Raw genomic sequence first — 19,654 nt, 5'->3', positions numbered from 1 at the left:
AGTAGTTTCATGGTTCTAATTTGATCATCCCTTGGTTGCCCCTTTTGACAGGCCGGGGATACAGTGGGTGAATTCTTCATCTGCGTCCCGCACCCACAGGGGGTTGTGTGTTTGGTCCGCGGGAGGTATTTTTATTTCCCTCGCCCGCTGGCAAGCCGGTTAGGACCCCTTTATCTGCCACCCGGGACGCACCACGTGGGAGTATCACCTCTTCCCCTGCTACGCCAGCGTAGTAGGTTCGTGGTGTGCTTCCCTTAAAATAGTAGCATCTCCATTCTTCTTTCCAATCATGATTGGAGCATTGTCAGAACAGAATGCTACACAATTTTGAATTGGTATTTTGTAACACACTAACTGTGAAATTAACAAATTACCAATATTACACCCTGTTGAATCACCCACCAAGACTGGGACAGACAACACTGAGCTAACTAACAGCTGACAATAGCGTAAAGCTTGCTCCCATCTGTAGCTAAAGAAAATGGTTCACTTCTTGAAACCGTAGCCATTTCTTTCAAAATGTGTGTGGTTTTCGTACGACCACAGCCACATTTTTTTTTGCAATTTCTGAACCAAGAAACACCAGCATGATCGGCAGCAGCTAACGGGATATTACGTTCAATTAATGAAGTGAGCAAGCATTCCGCTCTTACTACATCAAGGTCAGCTCCAGAAGAGGTAAAAAAAGAATTAATTTTCTGACTCATCCTTAAATTTTGTATTGGAAACGTGTTGAAACAAATTTAATGCGATTTCCTAATTCTGTTCTACCTCCGTGAGAAACGTTTCTATCACACGAGCACATGGAACAGAATGTGAATGTTTCGCCTTAGCGTGACCGTATAAAACAAAGAAATCCAGCAGAATATGCATCCCTAAAAGATAATATTGTTTCTTAGTTGAACTCATTACAAACACCAGTAAAAATACGAAATTGCTTACAAATTCGTCACACAATTCCACGAGTTTCAGAACAACTGCCACTGTTACTCATAACCTCATAACCACACACAAACTAAGCCTTTCAGCTGCTACAAAGCACGACACAGTAACTAAAGTTATATATAAATTCACAGCCTGCTACTTTTCACTGATTTATTTTCTTCAAAATCACAGCCTGTTACTTGTTCGGTAACGTCTCAGTGAATGAAGTAGCAGTTCAGGTTGAACAGGTGACAAAAGCACGGTGATAATCGATAATGTGATTATCGATACATTTACCAGTAAAATTTCAGCTACTATCGAAAGCCAAACAAATCTGATCTGGATGCAGAAAGCGAAAACAAGCGCCGATATTCAAAATCCGTACATTTTACGGAAAAACTGGAATACTTGGCAGATATGCAATATGTATATTCATAATATTTCCATTAAATTCATATATGAACAGTGAATAAGGTCTCAATGTAGGCTGTTAGCTGGCAGCAATGTCTACATACTGCTAGCGGATAATACAGGTGACATTGTATGAAACTTACTGGTAATAAAATATTTTTCCTTTCCCCTTCATATCCCACGGAGAAGTGTTTGTTAAAACACTAAAAATCTCTCGAACACATAATTTTAGAGTAATCTAAACAAAGTACATATATGCACATACCTGGTGGGTAGATGATCGCCTCCTGGCAGATCGTGTGACAGCAACTGTGGCCGGAGGGAGTTTAGGTACTGCTGCTACTGGTTCCATTTGTGATGAGCTAGGTGATATCTGCGACATCTCCTGGGAGGATTTTTGACTTTCAGAATCTGCAGGCATTTTCTGAGATGAAAGTGCTTGTAAACTGCTGGTAACAGCTTCAGTATCTACAGATTTACTGTCGACAATTTCCTGCACAAAACATCGTGTTGCATTACCAAAATTTCTCACAACATAGGACTAGAACACTGAACAATAGCTAAGAACTCCAGAGACTAGCTCTCATGTAAATAGTGGTTTAAAAGAAGGTACCTCAGAAAGAGATGGAATGACTCAACTGACATCCACAGCAATACAGCCCTGATTGTGCCTTGGCATACTCAGACTACAGGTGACATATTATTCTAGGCTTTCTAGAATGGGGCCACTATCTCAACATCAAATATTTAATTTGTTCTCATGTAGGCCGAATGGGATATGCGATAATTACTAATGTAATTCTATAAAGAATCTGAAAGAACACAACTCTATCTAGAGCAGTGATTTCCAATTTTCTAAATAAACCAGCTGCTCTTGAATTGATGTAGGAAGAGAATCCCATCCTATTAACTTCCAATGTTGAAAACATGTGAGGTTTTCAACTCACAGTTCTGACTTAAAAGTAATGTCATTACATTCCTTGCCATATATTCATCAGCATAAGGTTCAAATAAGCAAAACTGGAGCTCAGCTATCATCAATACATTTTAGAAAACATTCGTGTCTGCAACTAACGTCTTATACATTATCAAAGAGCATTTCGTATGGCATGTGATGCAAAAGGTTATTAACAGCTTTTCAAAATGTTGTCCCTCTATTTCTCAAAAACACAATATCTCCAAGAGTAAATAAAAAAAACCAAATTAAAGCTCATGGCACAACAGCGCCGAAGGGCCATGGCCTACCAAGCGACTGCTGCTCAGCCCGAAGGCCTGCAGATTAAGAGATGTCGTGTAGTCAGCACGACGAATGCTCTTGGCCATTATTCTCGGCTTTCTAGACTGGGGTTGCCATCTCACCGTCAGATGGCTTCTACATATAATCACATAAGCCGAGTGGACCTTGAATCAGCCCTCAGATCCAGGTAAAACTCCCTGACCTGGCCAGGAATTGAACTCAGGGCCTCCGGGTAAGAGGCAGGCATGCTACCCCTACACTGCGGAGCCAGCAAAAGCAAATTAAAACTGGGCAATTTTCTTCATTTCTCTTGAGCCCAAGAGATTCTCTTCTAGAGAATGAATTACTGCTAATAAAGCACATTTTTAATAGTCATATAAACATGCCAATTTTAATTTTTCAAAATACATAATTTTTGGTAATTTGTTTGCCGGTAAAATATTCAATGTTTAAAATTAAATGTTACCCTTTTGGTTTATCTTTGAGAATAGTTATATGTAAAATATTATGCAAAAGTGTAAGTGAATCATCCAATTAAGTTATGAAACATCAGGCCAAAGAGTAGCTTGATTCTTTGTTTATTCTTTAACCAAGAGAGTAAATTGAGTAACTCAAACATCAAGCATGCTACATAGCACTACACTCGTTAGAATACAAATATATATAAAATACAGTCGTCTTTCTTTAAAAACCTCCTAAGTCCGATTTTGGTCATTTTTTGGGTCTTACATGTTTTCTTAAGGAAAAAATGCGCTCTAACTGAATTTTAAACCCTTGTAAGTCTGTGAAGGAACCTTGCGCCTCTATTGTCCAAATTAATAAGCTCGTATGTCCAAGCGAGCTGTTCATAGATTAAAAACCTCGTATCAGAGACTTACAAGGAAAATAAATTTACACTATTTGACTCTTTTAACTTAAGAATCTCGTAAGTCTGACATACGTGCTTTTTAATGCCAACAATGCTACAATTTTACTGCCTGTACCACATTGTAAAGAAGACAATAGAGTTATACTATACGCGCCTTTCACAAGTTGACTTCCCTTTCGATTGAAGATGGATTGTGCTACAGGGGTAAAATCCTTGTGGAAAAAGCATTAAATCTTATTTCGGTGAGTAATGTTACAAATATTATTTACTATTAGATTACATTCATATTCTTTACCTATTGCTTTTACTGTGGAAGCGTTATAATTTCAGGTGATAGCAATACAGAACATAGTGTTGATAACTGTTCCAAAGTACAGAATGTAAAACAAGACGGACAAGGCAGTACTAGTGAAAAAGGTACTGGTAATATCTGCATAAAAGTGTTCTTGGTTATCTCCTTCACCTGTCATCTTGTGTTAAAGCGCACCTAACTTGGAAATATTCAAGTCCTACCGAATTGCTTCTGTTTGCTTCAGGATTCACTGAAGAAATCTATGATGCAGAACCGAGGAAAGAGTTGGACGAGTTCTTAAAATTCAATCCCTTACAGCGGTCTGCTGTTCCAGTAAACTTGTATAGTGGTAATTGCAACAGTGTGCAACATTTAAAAGGTGATCTTCAAACTGAAGAAACGGTTCCAATTATTGAAGTGCTTAACGCTGTTTCTAATACGGAATCATTGGAAACCCCTGTTGCTATAGCTTCTATGGAAAATATTATTTGTGATCGATCTACTGACGAACCTCAACATGAAAGTGACAAATTACCTGTGAATTCTGTTGGTTCTGTTAATGTAGCTAGTCCAAGTGATAACGCATCTGTTAGTGCTGATGGAGTGAAACCAATCAAACGAAAGAAGTCAGGAAAGAACCATGAATGGGTTGTCAGCAAAAATCAAAAGAAGGGGGAAATGGATTGCCATATGAAGGTCTTTCAAGAGGCAATGATGGTATTATATTTTGTTCCTCGCGAGTAACGACCGTTTACAAGTTATAAACAAATCCCTTTATTATTGTTAGTAAGTACAAACTCTCTGGTTTTACAGATAGACAACTCCCTGTAGTGTCTGTCATAGAATGCTACACTGATAGAGGACATAGAGGGCGTCTCAATCCCTGACATCCTCCCCACCCTGGTCTATCCCCAGGGGGATGACCAGCTGCACTGGACGAGTTATCACAGTCCCCTTTGAATCCTTAAGGATCACAGTTCTGATCACTCCGTCTCTTCCAGCTCGGATTTCCACTATGCGGGCCTTCTTCCACATGTGTCTTGGTTGGTTGTCTTCTTGAAGGAGTGCTACGTCTCCAACTCTCAGATGTGGTCTGTTACCTCGAGGACGTCGAAGTTCGTGAAAGCTCCTCAGCTCCATGAGATATTCCTTAGTCCAGCGCTTCCAGAAGTCGTCTGAGATCTTTTGTCGTACTGCTAACTCCTTTGTCAGGTTTGTCCTTAATGCTGGTTCTGGTCCAGTTGGTATGGCCGTTAATCTTTGTCTGGTCAAGAAATGGGCGGGAGTCAGAGCTTCTGTTTCATCTTCATTCTGAGAGATGGGTCGTGAGTTGATGGCGGCTTCAATATTTACTAGAATGGTGTTAAGCCTTTCCTCGGTTATCAATGCCTTGCCTAACACCTTCCTCAGGCATCGTTTTGTAGTGCCAATCATCCTCTCCCACCATCCTCCCCACCAAGCCGCCCGTGGAGGAATGAACCTCCATTTGATAGAATGATGTGCTAGGTACTGGTGGACGGAAGATGCAGTGAGGTATTGCCAGAGTGAAGACAATTCTGTGTTTGTAGCGTGGAAAGTCTTAGCGTTGTCCGTGTAGATTACATGCGGCAACCCTCGTCTTCCTGCAAATCTTTGTAATGCGAGGATGAATGTTTCAGTGGTCATGTCTGAACATAATTCTAGGTGTAAGGTCCTCGTTGATGCACACTTGAAGAGAGCAATATAACATTTCTTCGACTCATTCCCCACCTTCATATATAAGGGGCCTGCAAAGTCAATGCCAGTCACTTCAAATGGTCGTAAGGGCTTTACACGGTCAGGTGGCAAGGGTGCTTCAACAGCTTCACCAAATTTGTTGTGCTGTGTGTATCAAAATTCACCCCATCTCGTTTAGTATATGAACTGACAAGAGAAAGCTTCTTTATTGAAGATCTTCGGAATCAGATGCATCTGCCTTACACTACGAGCTATGGAGACCTATTGGACAAACTGAAGAGGAAGAAATATGGAAAGAATTCTACTCTACTGATGCGATGACAACAACAGAGTGGACAGATAGTGGTTACGAATTGAGACATTCAGTGACCCGCTTTGGTATTCACGGGTTTCATCATACGTGCTGCCAACGTAAGACGTATCATGTACCAGATCTGCAGTGTGTGTGCTTGTGGTGTGGCAAGCGATGTGATAGATATCATGCCTCTCATTATCAGGAAAGAAATATGTCCTTGACTGAACTAAGTAAGGAATAATTCATGAGTATATACCCTGTAATTACTTTTGGCCATTCGCCGCATTAAACATTATTAATTAAAGATAGAAACCAAAAGAACGAGATATATTCATTTTTTTAAAGATGCCTTTTTTCCACAAAATATTTGTAGATGGGCACCCCTTACTTCATGTCTATGGAAACCTGTGCTATGATTCTGCTTCAGTAAGGACAGTAAGATATTATAAAGCATCACACAAAATTTCATGTATGTACCACAAGTAGTGTTTCAGATACATGAACATTAACTGTAAAAAAGTAATTTTGAGAAAATCAGGTTGTAAGTGTTGCGTGTGTATTTTTAATTCCCGGGTTTCGGCACCAGTATTATATTTTGTTCCTCGCGAGTAACGACCGTTTACAAGTTATAAACAAATCCCTTTATTATTGTTAGTAAGTACAAACTCTCTGGTTTTACAGATAGACAACTCCCTGTAGTCTCTGTCATAGAATGCTACACTGATAGAGGACATAGAGGGCATCTCAATCCCTGACAGATGGAAAGTGGAAATACCTAACTGCTCACCAAGAAAGGAAGATGTTGCCTAGGTGTAGGTGCACTTTAAGTGAAAAGAAATTGGTAATAAGGTGCAAAGAGTTGACGGATTTGGAACGGGAAGAAATATTTCAACAATTTTGGAAAGAGAAGAAAATGTATGTAAAAATGTTGGTAGACATTTCACACACTAAGGATATTAAAAATCGACATGATGATTCTTCTCGAAGAAACAGGTCACTGACTTTCAGCCATTCCGGATAAAGCGGAAATTCTACGGAAAAAAATATTTGTTTATAAATATGTTCTATTTTCATGCGGTGAGTAGATAAAACTTCTAATTTAAGCATTCTGCTTAGATATTTTGAAAAATAATATATTTGATATGTTTTATTGCTAACGGAAGTAGCTGGTTGTAGTTGGTAGTATATGGCCAGTTTTATTCACTGAAGTTGGAAGAACTTATTTATATGCAGTTCAACTGTTAACTCCATTATCAGGAAGTTTACTGCTGATTTTATGTTTTGAGACTCTACACACTGAATTTCAGAGACCAAGGTGAGCAAATTTATTAATTAAATGTAAACCAGTAGTCAGATGTACATGGCGTAACATCCGTGACAAAAAAGAAGAAACTTTTTAAAAATACTTCATTGAACTAAATTCGTTTTTGTCAAAGGTTGACATTCTATTGAAATACTTGCACCCTACCATCTTAAAGATAATATCTGAGTTTAAATAAGAATATAATAGGCGTCACGGATGTTACAAGTCACGGATGTTACATTTCTACCACCAGTGATACTTTTAGTTTAAAGCTGTCTAACTTTATGAACTATAATCCATGTTTCACAACATATAACCGGGAAAATTCAGATAGATTTACTGTACATTATATTGCTGATATGTAGAATTTGATTTTATTAAGTCACAGAGTAAAATGAAATTAATTTTCTTTATTCCATCTATAATTTATTTTTTTATGATGAAATGTCCTTAAAATTAATGGTAGGTAAACAGAAACATAACCTATAATTTAGTCTAAACTCATGTATTTTCTTGTAGATAATGCCACCTGCAAAGTCTGCTCCTATAATGGCAAAAATGAGAGCTAAAATTAAATCTAAAAATCCATATAGATGGGCTGCATATTTGGAGAAGGACAGGGAAAAGAATAGGTTAAAAAGGCAACAAGTTAAAGATAAATGTGAAAAAGACAAAAACTTTTTGAATTTGAGGAGAGAAAAGACTAGACTGATGGTGCAGGAGTGGAGGAGGAAAAACCAGAAGCAATAAATATTCTTCAATGAGCACACTTCGAAAAGTTGTCCACAACGCACGTAAGGCTTTGCCATTAAGCCCTTCAAAAAACCAGGCTGTTGTCAGGCAACTTTTAAAAGAAGCTTTTCCAAAGTCCGACATCCACGTTATGAAAGTTACAGTGTCTCGCAGGGGACGATCATTCTGAAAAGAAGATTTGGAAATAGTGAAATCATTTTTTGAAAATGATGACATCAGCTGGCAAACATCTGGCAAAAGAGTAAAAGTAAAAGATGAAGTCACAGGGAAGAAGGAGAAAAGACAGAAATGCTACCTTGTAATGAATGATGCAGAAGCTTACCAATGATTCTTGGAGATACATCCTGAAGTAAGGATATCTCTTTCAAAATTCTTTGAAACGCATATGTTTGTATTAAGCATGAAAATTTCAGATTTTTAGTTTATGCTATTTCTTGTTTCTGTCTTGATTATCAAGGAAATATTTTAACACCAAGGGCACTGCTACAGAAAATGTGCTGCAACATTTGTGAAGAGCGGGAGTGCCTGAATTTTTGGTTTCAGAAGCAAAGTCTGCTTGTAGGAGTAGTTTTTGTTAAGAAAAGTCTTTTTTTTTTTTTTTTTTAAAGTCTTATTCATGTTATACTTACAAATTGGATAATGACCACACATTACCCTTTTCTTCAGTTCATGGTTTCTTCCATCCAATAAATAAAATAATTTGCTCTGATTTCTATTTAGAGGCCTAATAATTTATTACCGCATAACTGTGTTAATTATACAATGTAATCTTATTAATATATCATGTATCATGTCAGATGTAACATCCGTGACATGAATAAAGCAGTTATAAAATCAACCCTTTTTCAATTTTTAAAATTAATGTACCAGAATTAGGATCTTTAAAGCTTTCAGATCAATCCAATGTGTGTAAAATGAATGCTGTCTAAGGCAGTAACCTGAATTTTTAATTTTAGTTCACTGCCTCTAAGGTGAGTTCACAAATTCTGTAACATCCGTGACGGAACATTTTTTTTCAGTTTCCGGAATAATAATACATTTTACTTAACATAGTTTCTTCTGTAGGGAGTTCATTAGTATTTGCCGTGTTTCATGTTTAAAAAATTCACAAAATGCATATACAGTTTAATGTTTAAGGGCTTTGAATTAGTAAAAATGTAACATCCGTGACAACTGGAATGGCTGCTTTTCATTTGGAAAAGAACTGTGTTCGTATTAGGGTATGTAAGCAGATATTTCTTAATACCATAGGCATGAAAGAATGGTCAGTTCTGAACTGGGTTAAAAATGATAAAATCCATGAAACGACAACAAATGAAGAGAAATCACTGACCAAGACGCAACAGAAACACAAGGAAAGTCGAGAACACATTCGCAGTTATCTTATGATGTTGCCCAAAGGTCTGTCTCATTACTGCAGAAAATCTACTACCAAGCTGTATTTGGAACCAGTCCCGACATCAAGAGCTCACCTATTCCGGGAATACCAAAATTATTGTGGTGAAAATCATTTAGAAGCCATGAGATTCAAGGTATATGATGACATATTGACTGAAATGAATATTTCAATATTTCAACCGAAAAAGGATCAGTGTGATATCTGCATTGGATACAAGATAAAAAACGTATCTCTTGAAACTTACAGTAAACATAAAAAGAAGCAAGACGAGGCAAGAAAAGAAAAAGAGAGAGACAAGGTTGTAGGCAAACATGTGTATACGATGGAACTTCAGTCAGTTCTTCTTTGTCCATCCCTGAAAGCATCGGCGGTGCACTATAAAACGAAATTAGTAGTGCACAAGTTCACTATTTTTACTATATAATCATGGAACGGATTTTGTTATTTGTGGGACGAAACAGAGGATCTATGACAGCTAACGAATTCACTTCAATTATGTGGTTTTTATACGTAACGAGGTACCATTTGAGCGTGGTGACGAAGCAATTCTCTATAGTGATGGATGTTATCAGAATAGGAATATTGCTCTATCTAATGCACTTCTAAACCTTTCTTCTTTGTGTGATATTACTATTATACAAAAGTATTTAGAGAAGGGGCACACACAAATGGAGTGTGACTCCATGCACTCCACAATAGAGAAACGTCTTAAAAATCAAGATATCTATTCTCCAGCAGCATACATAGATGTCTGTAAACATGCTAGGATGAATCGCAAACCCGACAATGTCAAATATCTTCGGCACGACTTCTTCAAGAATTACAATAACGCCTGTATGATCTACAAATCATTGCGGCCTGGATGTAAAGTGGGAGATCCTGTTGTTACAGACATCCGGGCCATTTGTTACAACCCAAGTGGGACTATCCACTACAAGCTGATTCACTCTGAATCTTGGAATAATCTTCCTCAAAGGAAACAAAGGGGTGATACTCTGTGCAAAAGACAAGATTCCACCATTGTATATTCAAAAGCTGAAGATCATGAAAGAGAAATGGAACCACCTCCAACAATTAAAACAAGTACTGGACCAACTTGCCTCATGAATAAGGACAGTCATATGTTACTGAACTGTGGGCCATCACTGTAAATATTTAGTTTTAGTTCAATTGTACATTTTTCTTTTAGATTACATGGAATCAAAAAATACTAAAAATAATTACCAAGTTGCTTCTTCTATTCTTTAATAATAGTCTGTGAATAACTACAATTAATGAACTCTTTGATTTTCTCTTCAGTGATACTTTTTCCAAAAACTTTACGAATCAACAATCTGTACATTGGTAGGTCTTTCTTTATCGTGTGGCTTTTATTGCCGGGAGTATCCCAGGACATGTTCGGCTCGCCTGGTGCAGATCTTTGTATATGACGCCCAAAAGGCGACCTACGAGTCTGGATGTGGAATGATGATGATGATGATGATGATGTAGTGATGAGGTAGAGAGAGTATGAAACCAGGTGTTGGCATGTAGCCTACTCCTGTCGAATAACACCAAGGGGTCTGCTCAAAGCTTAACGTCCCCATCCGACGGACGAATCACTATCAACAGCATCATATGCCCTCACACTTTTGGCACACAATCTAGTGATTAGAAATTGTATACCACCACCTCCCCTAGTATGTCGGCCAACATTCTGACGATGAACAGTTTTTCGATGAACGAAACTCATATTTTTTTTTTGCTATGGGCTTTACGTCGCACCGACACAGAAAGGTCTTATGGCGACGATGGGATAGGAAAGGCCTAAGAGTTGGAAGGAAGCGCCCGTGGCCTTAATTAAGGTACAGCCCCAGCATTTGCCTGGTGTGAACGAAACTCAAACCGGCTAACTCCGGTGTCAGACCATATAGACTTCAAGGACTTAATGATCACGGCCACCAGGCGGATATATTGGTAGGTAAAAAGTACAAATTATGAAAAAAACTTTGGACTTGTAATTCTTCATTCCACATTTTTACTTCAAAAACCTCGTGACATAAAATATGTTGAATGTAAGATTAAAAAGCTTGTTAAGTCAATATTTGATCGAATTATAAAATGTATATTACTCTAACTTATATGTCAGTGTAGTCACGAGATGAATTTTATGGCGAATTAATGGTGGACACCTATAACAGGAAAAACAGGTCATCATTTGAGGTCATGGAACGTTTTTTGTCTCTCCTGTAAAAATCTGTAATTCTGACTTACGAGGTTTTTAAAGAAAGGTGACCATATATAAATAAAATAAAAATACATGGAAATTTTTGATTAAATCTGGTACAGAGATGAAGGAAATGTTATAAATGCAGAAAATTTTTAGTGCAAAAACTTCTTAATAAAAATGTTCTTTAACTTCGAAAGATGAATTAAAGCTAACACGAAAAAATGAAGAAGAAATACACGGACTATAGTTCAAGTATGTCGTAAGTAGAAACCTGCCAAATGATCATCTACAAACAAAACATGGAACTTACAAACAAGTCTATCAAATCTCTCCACCCTGTGAGCACTTTGGAGAGTGTTACAAACATTACTAATGCTAGTGAAAATGGTAGTAATGTAATTATTTGTTTGTTGTGCACAGCAAGGTTTACTTTACCCACTTTAGCAACTTGCTCTTACATTACATAAATATTAATTCAACTATCAGTTATAAAGAATACATTTCAACTGGACCACGTAGCCATCAGAAGAAGGAACAGCAAAGAAGTTCTGAATGTCAAAGTATTGAGAAGTGCAAACATTGATTCAGACCACTATAATTCTTTTATCAAAACCAATTTCATCACTCTTAAAAAAAACAGAGGAAACCACTGCATCAAGTCGTGAATTCCAAGGTTCAATCCAGCCAAGCTCAAAGATAACAATAACTTCACCGAGACCCTGGCTAAAAATGAAGACAAAAAAGAATTGGCCCCAACTACAGAAGGCACTAATAGATGCAGCGACAACCACCATCCCAGCGGTCAGAAAGAACAAACATACATGCTGGACAACTATTTGTGACAAAGCAATAGAAGAGAGACAGCAAGCATGGCTAAAATGGAACCGTAACAAAAGTCTTGATAACCATAAAAACTTCTTAGAACCAAGACTTGACTTAATTCCTGTTGTTCCTTGTGGAACTTAGGGCAGAAACACCAAGACTTGACTTAATTCCTGTTGTTCCTTGAGGAACATACGGCATCAACAAAGCATCTCCATCTGATCCTGTTGTCAGCCAACCTCTTCACCTCTCTCCAGATCTTGCCTTCTTCCATTGCCTCCATGTGTACAGATCTTTGCCACACTTGTTTGGGCCTTCCTTTCCTCCTTTTATCCTGCAGGTTCCAATCCAGTGCCTCTCTCTTAATGGCTTCATTCCCTTTCCTCAATGTACGCCCTCTCCATTTCCATTTCCGCCGCTTTATCTGTATGGCCATTTCGGTTTCATCTGTCCTTCTCCATAGTTCATGATTGGAGGCGGAGAAGGAGAAACACCAAGAGGCAGTACAATAAAGATATCATTGACCAAGCAGAGGGAAAAACAAACAACACTAGAGACTTCTACCAAACTTTTAAATCTCAAATAACACCCTACTCAGCCCTACACTTCACCTTCAGGGAGCTGATGGAAAGCTAAAACTGAAAAATGAAGAGTGCACCACAGTTCTAGCAGAGTATTTCAACAACCTTCTAAATTCAAAGGAATACAAGGAGAAACTGCATTTCGAATCTCAGAATTTTACTAAGTCGGACTCTCTCTCACCAACAAAGGGGAAATCCAGAAAGCCATTTCAGAATTGTGTGCTAGGGGCTTTACGTCGCACTGACACAGATAGGTCTTATGGCGACGATGGGATAGGAAAGGCCTAGGAGTTGGAAGGAAGCGGCCGTGGCCTTAATTAAGGTACAGCCCCAGCATTTGCCTGGTGTGAAAATGGGAAACCACGGAAAACCATCTTCAAAGCTGCCGATAGTGGGATTCGAACATACTATCTCCCGGATGCAAGCTCACAGCCGCGCGCCAACTCGCCCGGTCATTTCAGAATTGAAATCTAACAAAGCAGCGGGCGAGGATGAAATCATAGCAGAGCTCTGGAAATAGGCTGATAAGGAGTCAATCCAAAGTACCCACATGAAATCATATCTAATATCTGGCTGACAGAAGCGTTACCTAGCAACTGGACCTCAGCTATCAACCACCCGTTACACAAAAAAGGCGACAAATCAGATCTCAACAACTACAGAGGGATTTCCCTTGTTATCAGTGATGCACAATATACTCTCCAAAGTATTACCCACAAGAGTAGAGGCTCAACTAGACTCCTGCATCGGAGAGTACCAGGCTGGGTTTCGCAAGACTAGGTCATGCGCCAAACAAATCCTGAACTTCAAAAACATCATCACTTACAAAAACCTAAGCACCTCACCCTACGTGGCAACATTTATCGACTTTCAGAAGGCCTCCGATTCAGTGCACAGAGAGTCACTCTTCCAGGCACTTGCTGAACTGGGGCTAGATAAGAATACCTTGAATCTTGTGAAAGCAACTCTTACCACACTACAGCCAGAATCAAATTCAGAGGGGAACTGTCCCAGAGCTTTGAAATCAAAACAGGTGTTAGACAAGGGGATGGCCTATATCCAATCCTCTTTAACTGCCTACTCGAAAAAGTCAATTAAGAGATGAAAGTATACGATTTTCCACCTGTTCAATACAAATTCAAATGTGATATACAATGAAATGTCACATTTTATTCATAAATATTAGGGACCGGTTTCGGCACGTCCATGCTATCATCAGCCTAAAGTTAGATACACAAGGACACAAGTAAATTACACATGTCAATACACAAATAAACTTTCTAACATATTATGATTCATAACAGCGTTGATAGATACACAATTTTGAATGTATAAAAACTCTCAATTATACCTCTTATAAAATTTACAATAAAGGTAAAAGGATCTATTTACAATTACCTAGCGATGTTTTGTGTTACAATTGTGTGTTAAATAACAAAAGATGTCTTTTAAAACATTTCTGTTGAACAGCTTATATACTTCCTACAGTATTAAAATTTAAGACGTTCTATCACGTAAAAATACTCATGTAAATAAAATTAGTAACAGTGTCCAGTATTGTTACATTGTAAAAGAGAATAGCTGTTCGTTATTTAATGTTTGTTAAAATAGTTCCTCATTAGAATATAGGCGGTAAGCCAAGTTAAATTGAGCGGCTTTAAAAATCAAATCTTGCTTGAAATAGCGGTAGCTTAGTTGTCAGGTTGCCAGATGGTTTTAAGTTTCTAAATCTCAGAAGTACAAAGAACATTTGAGTGGCTGAGGCCGTAACTGACGAGTATGAGTTCACAAAGAACTATGTCATCAGGTGGTGAAATGCAATTCTAGAGATCTTGTTTCAAAACGGACCTAAAAAAGATCAAAAACTGTATCAATATAACGTAAAAAAAAAAAAAATGCGAAAGAAAATAAATAATTTTGAAATATAAACTCACCTTTCATATAGGCAATTATTAAGAAATGATTTCTTCTTATGTAAAAATTTAAGCTTGTTCTGAAGCCAGAGCTTATTGGTTCTTAGATGTACCTTTCTCTGATGCATTTCACCACCTGATGACATAGTGCTTTGTGAACTCATACTCGTCAACTACGGCCTCAGCCACTCAAATGTTCTTTGTACTTCTGAGATTTAGAAACCTAAAACCATCTGGCAACCTGACAACTAAACTACCGCTATTTCAAGCAAGATTTGATTTTTAAAGCCGCTCAATTTAACTTGGCTTACCGCCTATATTCTAATGAGGAACTATTTTAACAAACATTAAATAATGAACAGCTATTCTCTTTTACAACGTAACAATACTGGACACTGTTACTAATTTTATTTACATGAGTATTTTTACGTGATAGAACGTCTTAAATTTTAATACTATAGGAATGTCAATACCCCAAAATTTTTATTAGGTATATAAGCTGTTCAACAGAAATGTTTTAAAAGACATCTTTTGTTATTTAACACACAATTGTAACACAAAACATCGCTAGGTAATTGTAAATAGATCCTTTTACCTTTATTGTAAATTTTATAAGAGGTATAATTGAGAGTTTTTATACATTCAAAATTGTGTATCTATCAACACTGTTATGAATCGCCAATATGTTAGAAAGTTTATTTGTGTATTGACATGTGTAATTTACTTGTGTCCTTTTGTATCTAACTTTAGGCTGATGATGGCATAGACGTGCCGAAACCGGTCTCTAATATTTATGAATAAAATGTGACATTTCATTGTATATCACATTTGAATTTGTATTGAACAGGTGGAAAATCATATACTTTCATCTCTTAATTGTAAATCTTTTTTCAATACGGACCAATTATGAAGTTTTTAACATTAAACAAATCGAAAAAGTCATTCGTGAGTGGAAGAAAATGCTAAAGGATGACCCTGGATTGAGAATAGGCGACAAGAAAGACAAGTTAACAGTCAACTGTTTAGCCTTCGCAAACAACCTTACACTCCTGGCATTCGCGGTGGGGGAAGCTATCCATCAACTATCCTCTCTCGACAACAAAGCAGCTAAAGTAGGGTTGAAGATCACCATCAACAAAACACAGTTTATCACCAACATCAGAGATGCACCCAAATCAACCCCACTAGGGAACAAAGCAGTACAAAGGAGTAACTCCTTCAAATACCTTGAAGAATGGATAACCTCAACCATGAATGAAGATCAGGCCATGAACAGCAGATGCATCAAATTGGAAAGCACCTACCACCTATGTAAGAGTATGTACAAATCCAAATCTCTCTCCCTTAACCTCAAAATCAGGCATTACACTACTGTAGTTAGACCATCAGTACTATACGCCTCAGAATGCCTAAACATGGTAAGAGAAGGGCAACTTAGAAAACTGGAGCTGAAGGAAAGGAAGATCCTGAGAAAAATCATAGGCCCTATTAAAGAAGAAGGAAAGTACAGAATCAGGCACAACAACGAACTACAACAATTGGAGAGCATTACAACATCTATGAGGAAGAGGAGATTGAACTTCTATGGTCATGACATGACAATGGACAATCAGAGGCTGACCTCGAGAATCTTCCACACCATCTCTAGAGGGAAGTGGGCAAGACTTGTCAGAAAAAATCTTCAAGAATTGAACATTGCTCCCAGTGAAATCTATGACAGGAATAGGTACAGAACATTGATCCGAACATCAAACACTCTCCAGTCACTAACAGAAAAAACAGTATGTCCGGAAGGAGGTGTGAAACGGACTCAGGAGCGAAAAGATTTTCACAGTGCAAAAATGAAGGAGTACTGGTCAAAGCAGAAGGCTGCTAGAGATAAGAACCACGTGGTCCATAGCAGGCTTAAAAAAAAAAAAAAGTACATATGAGGCGTCTAGTATCAAAACCGGCCAAGTCACAAAATTTACGAAAATGAGTTAAGGTTATAAATTTGAAGTAGAAGTATAGCACTATCAGGTGAAACAAGAATATGCTTTAAAATCGTCCATGTCTTCATGTTATAGAGCAATGAATTCTCGGTCGTGCAACAGAATCGGCCAAGTCATGCAGCCAGTGAATTCAAAACCGGCCAAATCAAGGAACGAGCGACAATCTTTATGATGCAGCATTATTGTCTGGAACCTTGTGTTGTTACATTAAGCAACAATGTGATAATATCAGTAGGCAAAATCGTTCCTCGTAATGTATATTCTTTGAAGTCATAATATTTTGTTTTTTGTTCGTATGCAACACTGATTTACGTATTCGCGGGCTTCTTACCGTTATTGGCGCCAAAGCAATCCTATTTCCGGTGTGCTCGTATTTTGTCATTATTGTGTGCTGTAACGTGGATATTGTTCCAAGTGGTGAACTGAAAAATTTACTTTCATACCTTGTGAAATTGTACAAAATTGCAACAAAAATGGCCAAGTCAAAATTAAAAAAAAAAAAAAAAAGATGGGTTACTTATGAGTTAGATTTCTCAAAACAACGGAACTTAAATATTAAACCATTAAGGATATAACTGTGAAAAAAAAATCTTTTCTGACCATCATTGCTTTGTCTCTACAGGTTTTTCGTCCATATTGAAAAATATGCCTTGAGTGACTTGGCCGGTTTTGATACTAGACGCCTCATATGTTCCACACTGTCCCTCCACCTGCAAGAACAGTAGTGGTGGGGATGGAGCGGTTCGGAGCAAGTACTATGACGTCATTACTCGGTTAAACCGAGTACAGAACTGAGTACAACTTTATAGCAGTAAATTTAAACTTTATATTGACCTTCTAAGCTACAGTTTACATTTAAAAGAAGATTATCATTTATTATCAGTGGTACTAAGCTCCATACTTTCTATTATTGGTTATTTGCACAATTTTTATAATGTAATATAAATTTAACACATAACAAACAAACTGTGTAATTACAAATCCGTGCTTAATGTGAGGCATATCAAGTAGACATAAATAAACATACAAATGAATAAATAAATAAAATAAATATTAATGCATATGGATAAACGATAATAGCCTATGATAATTGACAAAACAAAATCTAGTTTTTTGAAATGTTCCTAAACTCATATAATGTCAAACATTTCATTGATAACTATGCGGTAAGGACTTAAATGACAAATGTGTTAAGATAACATCAGTATTGGAAATGAGTAAAGTATACAAACGAATTCAATTCTTCATTTTGTGACAAGCACTGAAATCAGACACAACACGTTGTACACAGACGGTATGGGAAGTACTGTTAGTGTTCTGTATTGTGTGGAACAAGTGTTATACAGGAGGAATTTCTATTCAGAAACATCAGAGTTTCAGCTCGTTTTGCAGAAAGCGATGACCGTTGGTCTGAAAGAATTTGTCCAGCACATGGAAACACCTCCATTGCGGGCACAGATGTAGCAGGTACGCTAAGGTAAGCAAGAGCAAGTTCTTTTAAGAGTCAATGAATATTGAATATTCACGACCGCATTGTAATATAAATCGACTTTCAACCTATTACATCGTGTTACGTACATTTAGCACGTGTTGAAGAGATGTTAACCACAGAATAAAAATGGCCAACCGGACACCACTGGGACCCGAACCCACAACCTCCCGATTTCGCGTTGGTAGCTCTACCAATTCAGCTATGGTGGCCTAGCTTATTTTTGTTCTGTTGGAAAGGATCTAAGCTACAAGTCTGGCTCATTCGTTTGTCCTCTACAACCCTCAGTGACTACATGTCTTCGCATACAAAAGTAGCCAAAGTCCTATGCAACATATTTTTTTTCTGCACTGTCTCTTCCATGCGTAGAAATGGAATTACTTTCATGATGTGTAAATGTATCTTGTACCGTGTCCTTACGACCCGCCCGTTTTATGTGATTCCATAAATCTGATGTTCCTCCACCTGTACAATAGATTTGATTGCAAATTTTACAGGTAGCTGATTTTCTACCTGGAGGACTTTCATGGCATTATTGGTTCTTTCTAATTACAAATATCGATAAAAATATAGCGCAACAATTTTAAACAAAGATACAAAAAGAACAGACGTCTCAGTCTGGAGTCTGAACTACAGCACAGTGGAGTTGCGAGTGTAGCCTGGCTGGAAGGTTTACTGAAGCACCCGCACCGCTATACAGAGTATTAGAGTTGAATCGGTGCTCCGCTGTGACGTCGCGTAACCGTAAGAACAGAGTTGTTCTACAGTTCTACTCGCTCCATCCCTGCCACTAAAGAACAGTATCATATCAAAGTGGCCTCTTTATTAGTTCTGATTGGCTGTGGAATGACTTCTTACCACAGATATAAGAACTACCGGCAGAAAAATTTTGTAAAAAGAATGTATATATAGCAAAACCTTCCGCACATAACATAATTTTTCTACTGTGTGAATGTTCAGTATGCATGGGACGACAGATGAAAGAGTATGGGATCCAGAGGGAGTGAGACTGTATGCGGGTATGAGTGCGCCAGCCTAGAGAGAGAGAGAGAGAGAGAGAGAGAGAGAGAGAGAGAGAGAGACAGAGTGTGTGTGTGTGTGTGTGTGTGTGTGGTTTTTACAGACCGCCCGCGTAACATAACCTAGATATATATATTTTAGTTACATAATATTAATACATATTTCAGTCACTATATACTCCAAATTAAATCGTAAATACTGTAAAACTGTTTATTTAAATTATAAATGTTCATTACTGTCAGCATAACTGCACCAATTACATCGGAGTTTAAATGATTACCTTGCCTTACACCTAGTGTCGTGCAAGAGCGGTGTCTGGAATCTCATCCCAGCACTCGATTTTACATGATGTCACAAACCAGTACGGCGCTCCACAGCAACAGAGTGCCAAGCCCCAGTATTTCATTACTATGAATGAGCAGTAGAACACT

General features: G+C 37.7%; 1 protein-coding gene across 1 annotated transcript in view; it reads right to left on the bottom strand.

The window, feature by feature from the left end:
- pps (protein partner of snf) overlaps positions 1–19,654 on the bottom strand; it is a 709,730-nt gene that overhangs the window by 290,800 nt on the left and 399,276 nt on the right. Inside the window, exon 11 of the mRNA XM_067153098.2 lies at positions 1,601–1,828. Within this exon, the coding sequence (XP_067009199.2) occupies positions 1,601–1,828 (228 nt within the window). The remainder of the gene's footprint in view (positions 1–1,600; positions 1,829–19,654) is intronic.

The sequence above is a fragment of the Anabrus simplex genome, chromosome 8, assembly GCF_040414725.1.
Source record: "Anabrus simplex isolate iqAnaSimp1 chromosome 8, ASM4041472v1, whole genome shotgun sequence".
Taxonomy (NCBI): domain Eukaryota; kingdom Metazoa; phylum Arthropoda; class Insecta; order Orthoptera; family Tettigoniidae; genus Anabrus; species Anabrus simplex.
This window is presented reverse-complemented; position numbering and strand designations above follow the sequence as displayed.